The 14,820-nt window shown below is 37.5% G+C and overlaps 1 protein-coding gene across 1 annotated transcript in view; it reads left to right on the top strand.

Annotated features, from left to right (window-relative positions):
• Positions 1 to 14,820, top strand: part of BRWD3 (bromodomain and WD repeat domain containing 3) — a 76,305-nt gene that overhangs the window by 18,497 nt on the left and 42,988 nt on the right. Inside the window, exons 9-15 of the mRNA XM_044682535.1 lie at positions 1,113 to 1,247; positions 3,071 to 3,199; positions 6,598 to 6,823; positions 8,415 to 8,576; positions 10,599 to 10,755; positions 11,631 to 11,724; positions 14,554 to 14,703. Coding sequence (XP_044538470.1) covers positions 1,113 to 1,247; positions 3,071 to 3,199; positions 6,598 to 6,823; positions 8,415 to 8,576; positions 10,599 to 10,755; positions 11,631 to 11,724; positions 14,554 to 14,703 — 1,053 coding nt within the window. The remainder of the gene's footprint in view (positions 1 to 1,112; positions 1,248 to 3,070; positions 3,200 to 6,597; positions 6,824 to 8,414; positions 8,577 to 10,598; positions 10,756 to 11,630; positions 11,725 to 14,553; positions 14,704 to 14,820) is intronic.

The raw sequence follows: 14,820 nt of genomic DNA, 5'->3' as shown, positions 1-14,820 counted from the left end.
TTATTTCTCATTGTTGAGACAGCCTTTGTTTTAACTAAAACAACAAAGACTTTTTTACTGAGTGACACCTGTGGGGACTTAAGCATAGTTTTGTTATTTGGAACCCATTGTTGTGATACTCATTAAAAGAGATTCTTACTGCCATGTTTACATTCAGCATTTCCAGACCAGTCCACACAGCCTTCTTAGATAATGGACTATTCTTTCAGAAGTGACAGCAATCCTGGTATCTAGTCATTAACAGGGTGTAGTGGAAGGACTTTGTGCTTTGCATCAGAGAGACCTGAACTGCATCGCTTCTCTTTTAGGGAAAGAGAGAGCCTGTGATCCAGGCACCAGCTCGCTCCATACCCTTGAGTATCCTTTTTTGTAAAATAGGACTGACACCTTACACATGCACAGAATAACTGCACCACAGAGTTATCGTTAGGAAAGGGCTCCATTACTATTCGTGAGGTACCTATTTGGTTAAAATAGAGCTTTTTGTGCTGCTTCAGATCCACCAGCTCATGGTAATAGTGAAAGCTTATGTAACCCTCTTCCCTAAAGAGGGCACTGTGGCCCTTGGGACATTCTGGCCTTTTCCTTTGTGGCTGCCACTGACAGTGTTCCTTTGGGTCAGAGAGTGCTATGAATAATATTTTCTAATGGATGTGTTGTAATTGGATCCTCACTGAATCCAATTTTTTGACTGATAGGGGAGAATGTGCAGCTGCTTGTGTGAAGTGTGGATGAAAACGAGGTTTTGTCTGTGTGTCCACAGTCACTAAAAGACCCTTGTCCAGTTTTGTTGTCTAGTCCTCTAAATAGCAAGACTAGAAAATATCAGCTCCTCTGTTCAAGAGCTGTGGTTGTTGGAATTGTCTGATTTCTGGACTTCCATTTGACGTTTCTGGTTCTGTAAGGACTCCTCAAAAATTGTTGGCATGTAAAAGGGCTCCCTGTGTCTTTTTTTATGTGTGCATAAATGTAAAATGAGTATGTGTGCATTGCTCACTTGTGATTGCCAGTAGTTTCACTGTGCATACTATGCATAAAGCACTTCTTGCACCTTTGGTGGAGGACAAAAGGCAAATGGTAATGTTACTCCTCAAACTCTGTTCGTACCCTAGGGACACGATGATGAAGTGTTCGTTTTGGAAGCACATCCATTTGACCAAAGGATCATGCTTTCTGCAGGACATGATGGGAACATTTTTATTTGGGACCTTGAACGAGGAACCAAAATTCGAAATTACTTTAACATGGTGAGAGAACCTGGGGTTGCTTAAAATCTTGGTTTTAAATAATTTAAGTACTGATTTCTATTACAATGTATATAATAAAAGGGTTATAGAAGAGGCCTTGGCACTACTTAAGGTGTACTCGTTTCCAGATGAACTATAGACATTTTTCAAGTAAGTAAAAAAAAATAAAAGCATTAATTGTTTTTTATATGATTATGAAGATAAAAAAATTTTAGGCTACCTCTGGGTAAATAAGCATTTTTATTCATTGTGCACATATGTTTAGCTATCTTTCTTAGACACTCATCTTAGAATCCCTCAATTTCCACCATAAAAAAATATGTTTTTAACTACCAAAATGTATGAATGTTTGACCAGAAAGAAAGATGGGGAAATAATGAAAGTGATAGCTGTCTGAGAGCTCATATGTCATTCGGAATCCAGGCACCTTTGTGAGAAGAGGAAACATTCCTATGCCCCTGTGGTGAATTTTTATAAGAGACTGTGAATAACAATTGCATTGGATGGAGTCACTAAGGGATGGGTTTTCATCTCAGTACTTGGAGGGATTTTTAAATTGAGATTCATTGGTTTTATAACTAAAATATATGACAATCAATAATCAATACATGTCGGTTAAGAGACTTGTTTTGGTATTTTGTGATTTACTTAAAAAAACAAACTTTCCCCTCAAGTTAAGTCAAGATGTTATTAGCAAACATTGTAATACCTAGGCTGATTAGCATTATTTCCTTTTCAAAGGGAGACTTCGGACAAATCTGAGGAAATTAAGAATGATTATTTTCTCTTTGTGCCAATCAGTCACAGGTAGAAAAAAAACTTTGGACATCACCCCGTTTTAAAGTTTTAAAGGCTTTTTTTTTATTTTGTTTTGTTTTAAAGTTTTAAAGCAATCATAAGATCATTCCTTGTTCAGTTGTCATGTCTGTGACATGACATCAGTAGGATTTGTGGTGTTTCTCTTAATAGTAACCAATTCATTTGTGTCTAAAGTGGATCTTAGAAATCCCAAATGGAATTCCTCTTCTGACACTAGCCAAGCTTGCTTGTGAATAAATAGCATAGGGCTATTGATAATAACTAATTCACAGGAGGCTTTTATTTTGAATAAAATGCAGAAAGGTTTTAAACATTTCCATTTAATAAAATACTTGATGACTTGAAAGATTGTCAGCTGGGTCTGATGTCAAGAATCGTGGGTTTGAAGTCCAGCTCTTGACACTTGCTAACTTTGTGTGAACACAGGTAAGTAACAACCCCTAAGTCTCAGGGATTTTATAGAGAAAGACACTAAATTTGGAATTAGAAACCTCCTGGGTTTATATCTGGGCTCTAGTTTGGGCCAGATGAGTTACCTTTCCTCAACTTTAGTCTCCTCATTGTTAAAATGAAGTCATTCTACTTAGTAATGTGTAAGGTTCTTTCCAACTCTAAAACTGTAGGGTTCTCTGATTTACTGCTTCCTCTATTTAGAATTATACCCAGATTGATAGCCATAGAGCATATTGGATCGCTGATGAATTTAAAAACATATTAACAAAAACCTCACGGCATACTGGGCCTGAGGTCTAATACTGGTAGTTGACTAGCTTTGTGGCCCTGGGTAAGTGACTTCATCTCTGTTTGCCTCATTTTCCTCATCTGTAAAGGGTGGGGAGAGGGGAGGAGGTCATAATACTACCTACAGAATCTAATAAGATAATAATTATATTACATTTAGCACAACTACCTGACACATAGTAAGTGCCATATAAATGTTAGCTGTTGTCATTATTGTAGTTAGCATTTTAAAATTCATTTTTGATTGCTTTTTTGTGTTTCAGATTGAGGGCCAAGGCCATGGTGCTGTGTTTGATTGCAAGTTCTCACCAGATGGGCAGCATTTTGCCTGTACAGATTCTCATGGACATTTGCTACTGTTTGGTTTTGGATGCAATAAAGACTATGAAAAGGTTAGGGTTTTTTCTTCCTATTTTTGTCTTGGAAATATTTTTGAGGGTTTTCTTCAGGTGAGCCTTTTTGGATTCTAAATGATAATTGTGAGTTGCTTTTAATATACAGAATGAAGAAATTGCCCCTTGAAAATTAATATTAAACTGTAGGGATGATATATTCCTAATAATAGGTTGTATAAGAATTCTCTTGCTGAAAGAACAAGAATCTGACCCCTCTCCTTAGCACACAAAAAAGTGCTCTTTAGACTGAATTTTCTCTTGGGTCACTTTGAAGGTCTTCATTATTATTTCCTTTACCTGTTTGTGAACCCGGTTTTGAATTCTGCTGTGAGACTTCAGCAAGCACTTAAACTCTTGAGTGACCCAATTTCCCCATCTATAAGATGTGGTAGTTGGGTTAGAGCAGTGATGGCACACCTTTTAGAGACTGAGTACCCAAACTACAACCCTTAAGCTGTATGTGAGGACCAACCCCTCCGCTTTACCCCAGCCAGGAGAAGGGAGGAAGAGCTGCTATTGGGCTGCTGGGTAGAGGGGAGAGTCATGTGAAAAATGTCTTCAGGCATGCATGGAGAAGGAGAGGGGAGCAGCCCCCCTCTGGCATGTGGGTTCTCTCCAACAAGGGGTTAGAGGGTCTCTGAGATCCTTTCCAATGTGATAGCTATGATCCTGCTGACCTTTGAAAGTAATTCTTTCAACTTAGTTTGTTATAATCTGTGTATTTCACTTATAACCATAGATTCAGAAGTTATATAGTTTTACCACCTACCCTGTGCTTTGTGTGGGAGTGTCAGTGGATTTGAACTCTAAAGTGAGTTAGTGATTCTAATGTGGGGAAGGGAGTAGAGAGATGTTTTAGGCTTGTGCATGTGCAAAAAGGTGGAAGGTTGTGTACATGAAATTAGTCTAGAAATAAAAGAAAGGGGAGCCAGCTTTTGAAATGCTTTAAATGACAAAGGAGTTAGTTTATATCTTACTCCTGAAGCTTAAACAGGAGAGTGACCTGATCACACCTGTGCATTAGGAACATCCTTTTGACAGCTGTATGGATTATAGATTGGAGTAAGGAAAGACTAGAGATCAAGATACTGATGAGAAGCAAGAGGACCTAAACTTCAGTGGTGGCTATATGAGTAGAAAGAAGGGGACAAATAAACCTAAGCAATAGTGTCGAGATTTGACAACTCTTTGGATAGGAGGGGAAGGGCTGACACAATTCTGAGATGATTAGATAATAACCAAGGTGATTAGAAACAGTGATACTCTTGGCAGAAAGAAGGGAAGTTAGAAAGAGAATTAAGATTTATCGTGAATAATTTTGAAATGTCTGTGGGATTCGGAGTTGGTCATCTGCAATGAGATGTTAATTAAACCCATGGGAACAGATAGATTGACTTAAAGAGAGAAGAAAAGGAGGCTGGGGCATCATTCAGGGGTTAGGATACACATGGTAATCCAGAAAGAAGGCCTAGAAGAAGGGGTCAAGGCAGATAAAAGAATCAGGAAGGAGGAGAGGATATGCGAAGGATGATAGTTTCAAATTTTGTTAAAAGGTTATTAACAAGAGGCCAGAGGAAAAGCCATGAATTTAGGGATTAAGGAATTGTGTTGGAGACAGGAGTCTCATTTAAATTTTAGATCGGAAGCAAGATGCACAGCATTAAAGGGATGAGATGACCACTTTTAGGGGAGAAATTTGCCTGTGGTCCTTTGAGGAAGGCAGGCCACAACCTCATCTCCCTTTCTTTATCTATAACATGACAGGATTGGACTTGATGATCTTGACCATCCCTTCCAGCTCTAAATCTTGGGATCCTGAAGTGCAGGACCATTATTCCCTGGATGTTATAATCCTACTGTCTTAACATCTCCTCCCAGCCTTGGCTCTTTTCTTCTTTAGCTAAATATTCCTACTATCTCCCGCACTTCTTGACTTACAAAAGTCATTGTCTTCTGGCTTGCTTTGCGATTTGTCTCCCCCTTTTTAAAGAATGGCTCCAGAAATTGGACATTGTACTACAAATGTCACCTAAAGATTATATGTTGTTCTTTGTACATGAAAAGAATTTTAAATAAAGCTATGTCCTAGGTTTGTGGAAAAGAAATGCTTGGAGACAGTTTCATACCAAACCAGAGAAGTATGCTGAGAGATGAAATGTTTTGTTTTTAAAAATTAATATTAATTGGAACAGCTAGGTGACTCGGTGGTTTGAGAACCAGACCTGGAGATAAGAGATCCTGGGTTCAAATCTGGCCTTAGACACTTCCTAGCTGGGTGACCCTGGCAAGTCACTTAACCCCCATTGCCTAGCCCTTACTGCTCTTCTGCTTTGGGACAGATAGATAATATTGATTCTGAGACAGAAGGTAAGGGTCTTAAAAATTATTATTAATGTAATTATTTTCCTTAGACTTATACATTTTAAAATAATTAATGAGTGTATTTACTCTTAATCAGTGTTTGAATATAGAAAAAAGGCAAAACTGCAAAATCATTAAATAATTTATTGCTTAATATGGTTTTATTTTATCACTCATAAGGATTTGGGAAACAGGTGACAGAAATTAGGGTCTTAGGAATGGTCCCAAAATCTATGGGACATTTTCAAATCTGATGGCCTTTTTTTTTTAATCTCATCCTCATTCCGTCAGTGGTACTGCCTAGCATTTCTATTAATCCAATTGCCCAATGTTGTTGTTACCTTTGATGCCCCTCTCTCCCTTGTCCTGCATAATCAGCACTCACCAAATCTTTTCATTTCTCCAGCCACGATATTTCTTATAACTGTACAAGCCTTAGTTCAAGTGATCATCTTGCCTATTATTATAACAACCTTCTCGTTGGTTTCCTGGCCTCATATATTTCACTCTAATGCATCTTCTTTCATACATCTGTTTAAGTTATTTTCCTAAAGTGCGGCTTCTTTCTTGTAGTATCAAGCATGAGCTCCTTTGTTTTCCTTAAAACCCTTCACCATGCTTTCCCTTTCTAACCATATTGTATACTTTGCTCTCCTTCCTGTACTTTCCAGTGTGGCCAAAATGGCCTTGCACTTGATATCTGCCTCTTAAAATCTCATGTTTCTTTGGAAGCCCTGTTCATGTGGCATATTTCCCATGAAATCTCTTGCTCCCCTCTTCTCCTTCCTTATTTCCTTTGTTTGTTCACCTCCTGCCTCATCCTTGAAAGCAAGGATTGTTTGATTTTGACCTTTGTGTCCTTAGTGCTTAGTACAGTCCCTTATTATGTATGATAGGCACTTAAGAAATACTTGATTGATTGGCCTGGGGTTTTCAGAGGCTGAAAATGGAAACGGGGTGCTTAGTTTGGAATGAACTAAAATGCTTCTTTATAATGTATTTCTATATTAATTTTTCTATTATCTCTTATCAAGATTCCAGATCAGATGTTCTTCCATACTGATTATCGACCCCTTATTCGGGATGCTAACAACTATGTACTGGATGAACAGACTCAACAAGCCCCTCATTTGATGCCTCCCCCATTCTTGGTGGATGTGGATGGCAACCCTCATCCTACACAATTCCAAAGGCTGGTACCAGGACGGGAACATTGTAAGGATCAGCAGCTCATACCACAACTGGGATATATTGCAAATGGTATGGGAACTCCGAAATTTGTATTAGAAATGATTATCTTACTAACCCATTCAAAACTCATGAATCCCTGCCAGTGATCGTTTGTTACTGATCTTCCTGTGCTACATTAGTGCTGTGCTTTACCTTGGCAGTGGAACCTGGGGCATGGGAGTGGGAGCAACAACACAAATATCCTTTCCCAAGGTATAGCAAATATAATGACTTCCTTCCCTAAGAATATTAACCATAGACTTGTGCTGCTCTCTGCAGCATTCACTTCCAAATAGAGTTCAAAATGCTGCCTCCAGCAGAGCTCTTGTAGTATCTTACAGGTTTTAATCTTTCCTTTAACCAAACGCTATTACCAAAAAAAAAAAAAAAAAAAAAAAATAAGGTAGCATTCACATAGCACTCTAAAGTTTGCAAGAAGTATGTTACGGATATTATCTCGTTTGATCCTCACAATAACCCTGGGAGGGAGGTGCTGTTATCTCCCGTATTCCAAGTGAGGCAACCAAGGCAGACAGAGCTTAAGTAACTTTCCCAGAGTGAGAATACTAGTAAGCCTCTGAGGCCCCACTTGAACCTGAGACATCTTGACTGCAGGTTCCGCACTCTGTCCAGTATACAACCTGATTGAAAATTGATCTGTGAGTTTTAAGTAGAGAAAAAGAATTCCCAGGCCTCAGTCCAGAAATGGCTAAACTGTCCGTCCTTTGAACCTTGAAACTGAGATTGATGTTGAAGGATTTTTCTAGTTTTTTAAGGTGAGAGACAGACATGTAATTTGGGAGAGGAAGGGACTCTGTAGCAACCCAACCTCCTCCCCATATCCCAACATGATATTTCTGGGAGAAAAAAGAAGTCCTCACCCTTTACTATCCCCTTATCCTTGTCTCTGGTAATTTCTAAAAACAATTTCTTTCTGCTGGTTGTTATAGACTACTGTATGAAAAAGAAATATTCCAAAGGACTTAATCATGTCTTTCAAAGACAGTCATACACACTAAGATACAAAATAATCTAAATAATTTCAAATGATCAGAGTTTCTTTAAGAAGAGACTTCATTTTCTCTTTACTCTGTCATTTGGTTATAAAAGCAATTTTGAAAATATGTTCCTCACTATTTGATCGGTGGAATGTCCTATAGGATAAGAGAATGAAGATAATGTATCACATTTGCTTATTTGAGTTCTTTTCTAATTGGCTGCATCTTTTCAACTGTAAATTTTAAAAAAATTCTGTAGATATGGGTTTGCTTTATTATATTTTGAGTTCTTGCTAAGTGCTTCAGAGTTTTTGATAAGTCACCCAAAGAGGAATTTACATATGGCATCTTGAATAGAGTTCGGTTTTTTAATGTTTTATTTTATTTAAGAGAATGTCTAGAATGTAACTTCTTGAGTACAGAGACACCCCTCCCCCCCCCCCCTTTTTTTTTTTTTTTTTGGTCTTTGTGTCCTTAACACATAGGACATCACCTTTTAGTGGCTTAATAAATGATTTTGCTGATTTTGTTGAATGCTTATTTTGATGGTGTCATGTGTGCGTTTTTTTGTTTTTTGTTTGTTTGTTTGTTTGTGTTTTGTTTTGTTTTTTGGTTTAATTAAGGTGATGGTGAAGTGATAGAACAAGTGATTGGTCAACAAACCGTAGATCAAGATGGACATATTCTTGATGGAATGATCAGGGAACTGCAGAGAGAGCAGGACTTAAGACTGTTTAATGAAGAAGGAAATTCACTTAATCATAGACCATATTCTCTAAATGGAGGTATGTAGTTATAGTTATCATGTTGAATTTTCATACTTTTAGTCATTTAATTTCCATGGGACCTATTGTGATGGAGGACATTTGTAAATTATTTCCAAATTCTTACTACTGTTGTAATGTACGTAGTATGTTGTATATAGTGGTTTTGTAACGTAGGTAGTAGTACAATAGTTTCAACCTTTTTTTTTTAACATGTGGACAAGAAAAATTAAATTTCCCATTAGATTGTAAGCTCCTCGAGAGCAGGGGTACCTTTCTTTTTTATTTGTATCCCCAGCCCTTAGCAGGATGCCTGCCACATAGGCATTTAAATTTAATAAATGTTTACTAACTAAAAAGGGGGCATAAAATATTTAAAACAGTTTCAGAAGAATTTTTTTTACAGCATTCATTTTTTAAAATACTTTCTAGCTTGATAACAATTCTTTAGACAGAAGAGCAATAAGGGCTAGGCAAATAGTGCTAAGTGACTTTCCCAGGGTCACACAGCTAGGAAGTGTATGAGGAAGATTTGAACCCAGGTTCTTCTGACTCCAGGTTTGGCTCTCTTATCTGCTAAACCACCTAGCTGCCCCATAACTTTAATTTCCAGGGCTTTAAAAATTTCCATTCCATGTTTGTCTCATATCGACAGATTACAGTGTAATGGATTCTTCATTCTCTTTCCTGTGTTTTAAGGTACTTTTTTCAACTTTTGTATTTTAAACCAAATTTACAAAAGTCGAATATTGAAGAACATATAGTATGATTTTGGGGAAATGTAGAGTCTACTGCTCAATTGATTTTTCATTTGCTCCTTTTTAATGATTGAAAATAGCATAATAGCTCTACTGTTGTTATCATGTGTTATGTCTTTTCCCTAAAATATGATGAAATGTGTTTAAGGTATCAGTATTATATTCATATTAGTACTTCTATATATCTGATGTGTGAAATAAGTAGCAAAAAATATCTTTGTTTTGAAGTTGTACTACTTCTTATCTGGCAATTTTGGAAGGGTTAATTTTTTGCTGTGCTGACATAATGAGGATGTATCATTTAGGTAATCTGGTCTCTTGTGGCCAGAAAACAAATGAAAATAATTTAGGTTGAAGCAAGTCATATTGTATTAGGCCCATGTCTTGACTTGGGCAGAGGAAGTGTACACACACATCTCTTACAAGTGACATAGAAATGAGTCATTACTTCAGATCATTTGGAGCTATATAAACCCAGATATACTTGCTAAATCTAGCTCAAGATTAGTAATATGTATTTCTCTTTATAAAGTTTCGATCAGACCCTTGATTTAGTACCCCATTAATCTAATTCTTGCCTTTGAAACATGTTCTTGATTATGTTGTGAAATAGTAGTAGAAGATATCAAAGGGCCATCATCTTTGTCCACAGTTAGTTTTTCTTTCTTATTTTCTAACTAGAAGTCGTGGGGGAATACCTGATCACTTTCTGTAACTTAGAATTAGATTAGAGAGGTTAGAGACCTTTAAAGTCATCTAAACTCATCCCTTCATTTTATAGGGAAAGAAACTGAAACCTATAGTGGGGCTCACTAACAAAATGTTTTGCCTAAAAGTCATGTAGGTAGGTAGTAAGTGGCAGAGCTGGAGTTTGCATCTAGCTCCTCTGTTTCAAAATCCAACTTACTCTGCCTCCCTTTTGTTAGAGTTTCAAAGAGCTCTTTACCTTATGAAAAAATTCACTGCTGAAAAAAGTCACTGAACGGTGAGTGACAAGGATCACTGCTCTAAATAATATCTAATTTCAATCAGTCCTGACTTATTAGGAGTAGAGATTTTCGCTTGGCTAGTATGGCTGTATTCCTATTCAGTTTTAAAAGATTGCTTTTTTATTCATCTTAATGCTACTGGTTATGCATTGCTCTTTCCTCCCACATTCTAACACATAGATAGATATCAGTGTCATCATCAACAGCATTTTAGGACTCTACATTTCATTTTCAGTTCTCTTTGAAAATGTTTTGGGAACTTTTTAGGGAATGCGTTATATTTCCTTGTTTTTCAGCTCTGAGAGGTCCAAATATGGACCTGCCGCCTTCATCTAGCGGATTCCGACCCATTAGCCAGACTCATGGTTCTTCTCGAAGTCAAATGGCCATCCAGAGAGATTTCATGTGGAGTCGAAGAGTGGTGGTCAATGAAATCAATCCCGGTATTGGTCGGTAAGTTATTAGTTGGGATCATCTCATATTTTGCTCTGAGTTCACTTTTTTTTAGTCAACCATCAATCCCAAATTACACTGTCACATGAAGTGATTCTTACTCCAGAGTCTATTAACATTTCATTAATCATAACTTTTTAATATTTATTTACATGCCATTCCACTTAATTATTCTTTGGTCAAATACTTTCTTAGACAGTGAAGCCTAGGTACAGGACAAGTCTAGCACAAGAAACAGTATATATAATCCCCAAATGCCATTATGACCAATCATTTACCACACCTTTTAATGTTTCCTTGATAGAGATATTGATTGCAAGTAAATTGGACACAAGCAATAGTATGTCTTTGTGGAACAGGTAAAGTTGAGAGATGGGACTCAGGTTATGAGTGATTAATAATTTGAATCCTCGGCTGTGTGAATAGAGCAGTAATTTCACCTTGATCTTATTCCCTTTCTTAGTCCCTTAGTCCTTTCTGTGGATCAGGCTCATATACCAAAACCATGTCCTGATTTAGCGTCCCAAAGCCATATGTAACATTCTGCACTCAGAGTCCAATTTGTCTCTATTAAGATGAGAGAGAGTGTGTTTCATCATCTCTCCTCTATCCTCTTCTATTCACTGATCCACTTAGCTGCCTTGGTTACACAGTGAGGGAAGTGTCTGAGGCTGGTTGTGAACTCACCTTTCCTTACTCCAGGTCCAGTGTTCTAACACTGGGCAACAGCTGCCTTTGGTCACAGCTACACTCACTAGTTATTAGTGTGTCTCTTCCCATAGCCCTTCAAAGATTGCTTCTATCTTTTGTCCCTTCTACCATTATGAGCACACATTGTTGTGAGTTCATTTTGACTTTTGACTTGTTTTCATTAGGGTACAAGAAGAGTTGCGGACTGCAAAGGGTGAAATAGAAATTAATCTTTATAGTTTTGAGAAGAAAAGGAAGCCATCTCATGCTATTCCAAGGGTAAGTATTTGTGGGATAATGGTTGTAGTATTCATTTTATTTGCATATAACCATTGCTTGAGGCAAGCTCTTTGTACATTGGGCTTTTGGAGGTTTGTTGTGCAAATGCCTAAGAGATATGAGACATAGGGATGTTTGTACTGGAGCAGTTCTCTTCTAGTTAGAAGACAGTGTTAACAGTTCTTTTTACTTGGCCCTGGTTATCCAGTTCCAGTGTATAGTTATGCTCTCATTTTTTGATCATATTCCTCAAATTACTCATTCATACCAGTTTACCATATCTTACCAGCGTCAAGCCCAATGATCTTGTTTAATTTTTTTTTAAAACCCTTATCTTCCATCTTAGAATCATTGGTTCCAAGGTAGAAGAGTGGTAAGGGCTATTTTATTCAAAGGCGAGTGTAGAAGTAGCATGGTAGAAAGAGCACCAAGCTTGGAATCAGGAGGACCTCGGTTCAAATTTTACCTCAGACACTAGCTATATGAACCTGGGTACGTCACTTAACCTTCTTTACCTAGCTCTTGCCCTTCTGTCTTAGACTTGATAGTAAGGGGCAGCTGGGTAGCTCAGTGGAGTGAGAGTCAGGCCTAGAGACAGGAAGTCCTAGGTTCAAACCCGGCCTCAGCCACTTCCCAGCTGGGTGACCCTGGGCAAGTCACTTGACCCCCATTGCCCACCCTTACCACTCTTCCACCTATGAGACAATACACCGAAATTAAGGGTTAAAAAAAAAAAAAGACTTGATAGTAAGATAGAAGGTAAGGAGTTTTTTTGTTTTTTGTTTTTTGTTTTTTTTGAAAAGTGATTGTTGTAGTCATTGAGAGTCCTTCCTTAGTACATGCAACAAGCCCCTTTGTAGTATTATTGAGAACTAATAAGCTGTACTTGTATGAATGGGCAGCCAACAAAGAGCCATAAGCGTTTGAAAGTTGCTTAGCCTGAAGGAAGACCTTAGAATAACTAGAGTGGAAAAAGAAGTAGGCATATTGAGTCCATAACGGACTCATAATTGCTAGGAAGTATTTTGGTGAATTAAAACCATTTTAGCTAACTTTCCAAAGAAATCATTCGACTCCCAGATATCCCTAGATCCTTGATGTCCATTATTTTTGTTTGTTTGTTTAGATCAGTGGCTCCCAAACTTTTTTGGCCTACTGCCGCCTTTCCAGAAAAAATATTACTTAGCGCCCCCTGTCACATACTGTCACCGCCCCCTTACAGTTATTCACCGCCCCCAAATGCACCTGTGGCCATCACCTCCACCCCTGGATCACTGCAGCACCCACCAGGGGGTGGTGGCACCCACTTTGGGAATCGCTGGTTTAGATTATTATTTTAACACCTTCATTTGGGTCTGAATTTTTATTGAGATAGAATTATGTTATTAAATTATTTCATAGCAATTTTATGTGCTCCTCTCAGTTAATCTCTTTTTCTTCTAATCCAAATTGTTAAAGGACAGAATGACCTAAAAAAGAGATGCCATCTAGAGAGGTTTTTTTGTTCACTTTGGAAATTATTTTTGAATATAGGAATAATGCCAACTATTTCCTTAACAACAAATACACTTCAGATTTTCCCTTGTTACCAATTTACAAGTCTTTTAAACTTGCTTTTGAAAAATGGTAATTTAAAATGGAAAGGAGCATAAATTTTCATAGTACTTCCATGATTGAGTATAAAAAAGTATTGTCTTTGGATTCAGAAGATCAAATCTTTTTATATTTAGTCACTATTCAGCAGTGGACTTGTTACCCAAATGTCCCTGGGACCCAGTTTCCTCCAGTGTAAAATGAAGATTTTGGACTAGATGGCTTTTGAGATCTTTTAGCCCAGGATCTTTGATATATGATCCTATAAATGTATATATGTTCAACTTTTCGTTCTTTATCCTTGGATCACCCAAAGATATGTGTCTCTTGCTTACTTCCTTTTGGAATAGAATGGTCAGTATTAGGGCCAACCTTGTTGGTGTATGGCAGTAGACCCCAAGTAAATTGGTGTCTTAATGTCTACCTTAGACCACAACCCAAAGCTGAATGATGACGAATGGTTTCTGGTTGTCCATAGTTTCAAACCATCTTCCCTCCATTTGCATATGTAATTTAGAATTAAATGTAATATAGTTTTTAGTTTTCTTTTTTGATTATAAAGTTTACAGAATGGTATTTTACTTGAAAGATCATTTTATGGTTTATTTGATGCAGATATATGTCCTGCTTTTTAAATGGGACCACTGAAATTTTTTAGATAACTAAAAATGCCTGCTTTCTTTTGAAAGTTACTTTTCTTTGAAAATGTTAAAGTCTCCAGTCTTGGTTTAATCATTTCTCATGTTTAGTCAGCAGAATACATGCTTGTAATCAGATCTTCAGATCTCCCTTTAATTTGATCATGAGACCCTACAAAGAAGAAAGCTTCAAGATTAAAATGAGCTATTGTGCTCCAGCTTCCTAAATTTATCTTAAGCATTCTCCTTTGTTTTGTATTTTCTTTTTCTTTTTTTTAAAACCCTTACTTCCGACTTAGAGTCAATACTGTGTATTGGCTCCAAGGCAGAAGAGTGGTAAGGGTAGGCAATGGGGGTCAAGTGACTTGCCCAGGGTCACACAGCTGGGAAGTGTCTGAGGCCTGATTTGAACCTAGGACCTCCTGTCTCTAGGCCTGGCTCTTAATCCACTGAGCTACCCAGCTGCCCCCTGTTTTGTATTTTCTTATAGAATTTGTTTTCATTCTGTAGTTGTTTGGGTTTGTTGATGTATTGAAATAACTGATGAAATTTAAATCTTTTTCATCCCCTCTCTTCTCTCCTCTCCTCTCCTCTAAAGAATGATTTTCAACCTGGTAGTGGACGTTCGTTACGAAGAACACAGCGGAAGCGCCAACATGCTTACCAAACACGCTCCACAATAGAGCATAATCCACAAGTATCAACTCAAAATGCAGTTGCCCAGGAAGAATCTGACAGCTCCTCAGAGGTTAGACATCCACGGTTATTATTCTAATTGATATGTTTATTAAATTTACATGTTTTCAAACTGTTTATATCTTGAGAGCCATTTATTTCCTATTTCTCTGTCATTTTCTGCCCCCAA

This window comes from Gracilinanus agilis, chromosome X (genome assembly GCF_016433145.1).
Source record: "Gracilinanus agilis isolate LMUSP501 chromosome X, AgileGrace, whole genome shotgun sequence".
Classification (NCBI taxonomy): Eukaryota; Metazoa; Chordata; class Mammalia; order Didelphimorphia; family Didelphidae; genus Gracilinanus; species Gracilinanus agilis.
Note: the sequence above shows the minus strand (reverse complement) of the source record. Positions and strands in the feature narration are given on the sequence as shown.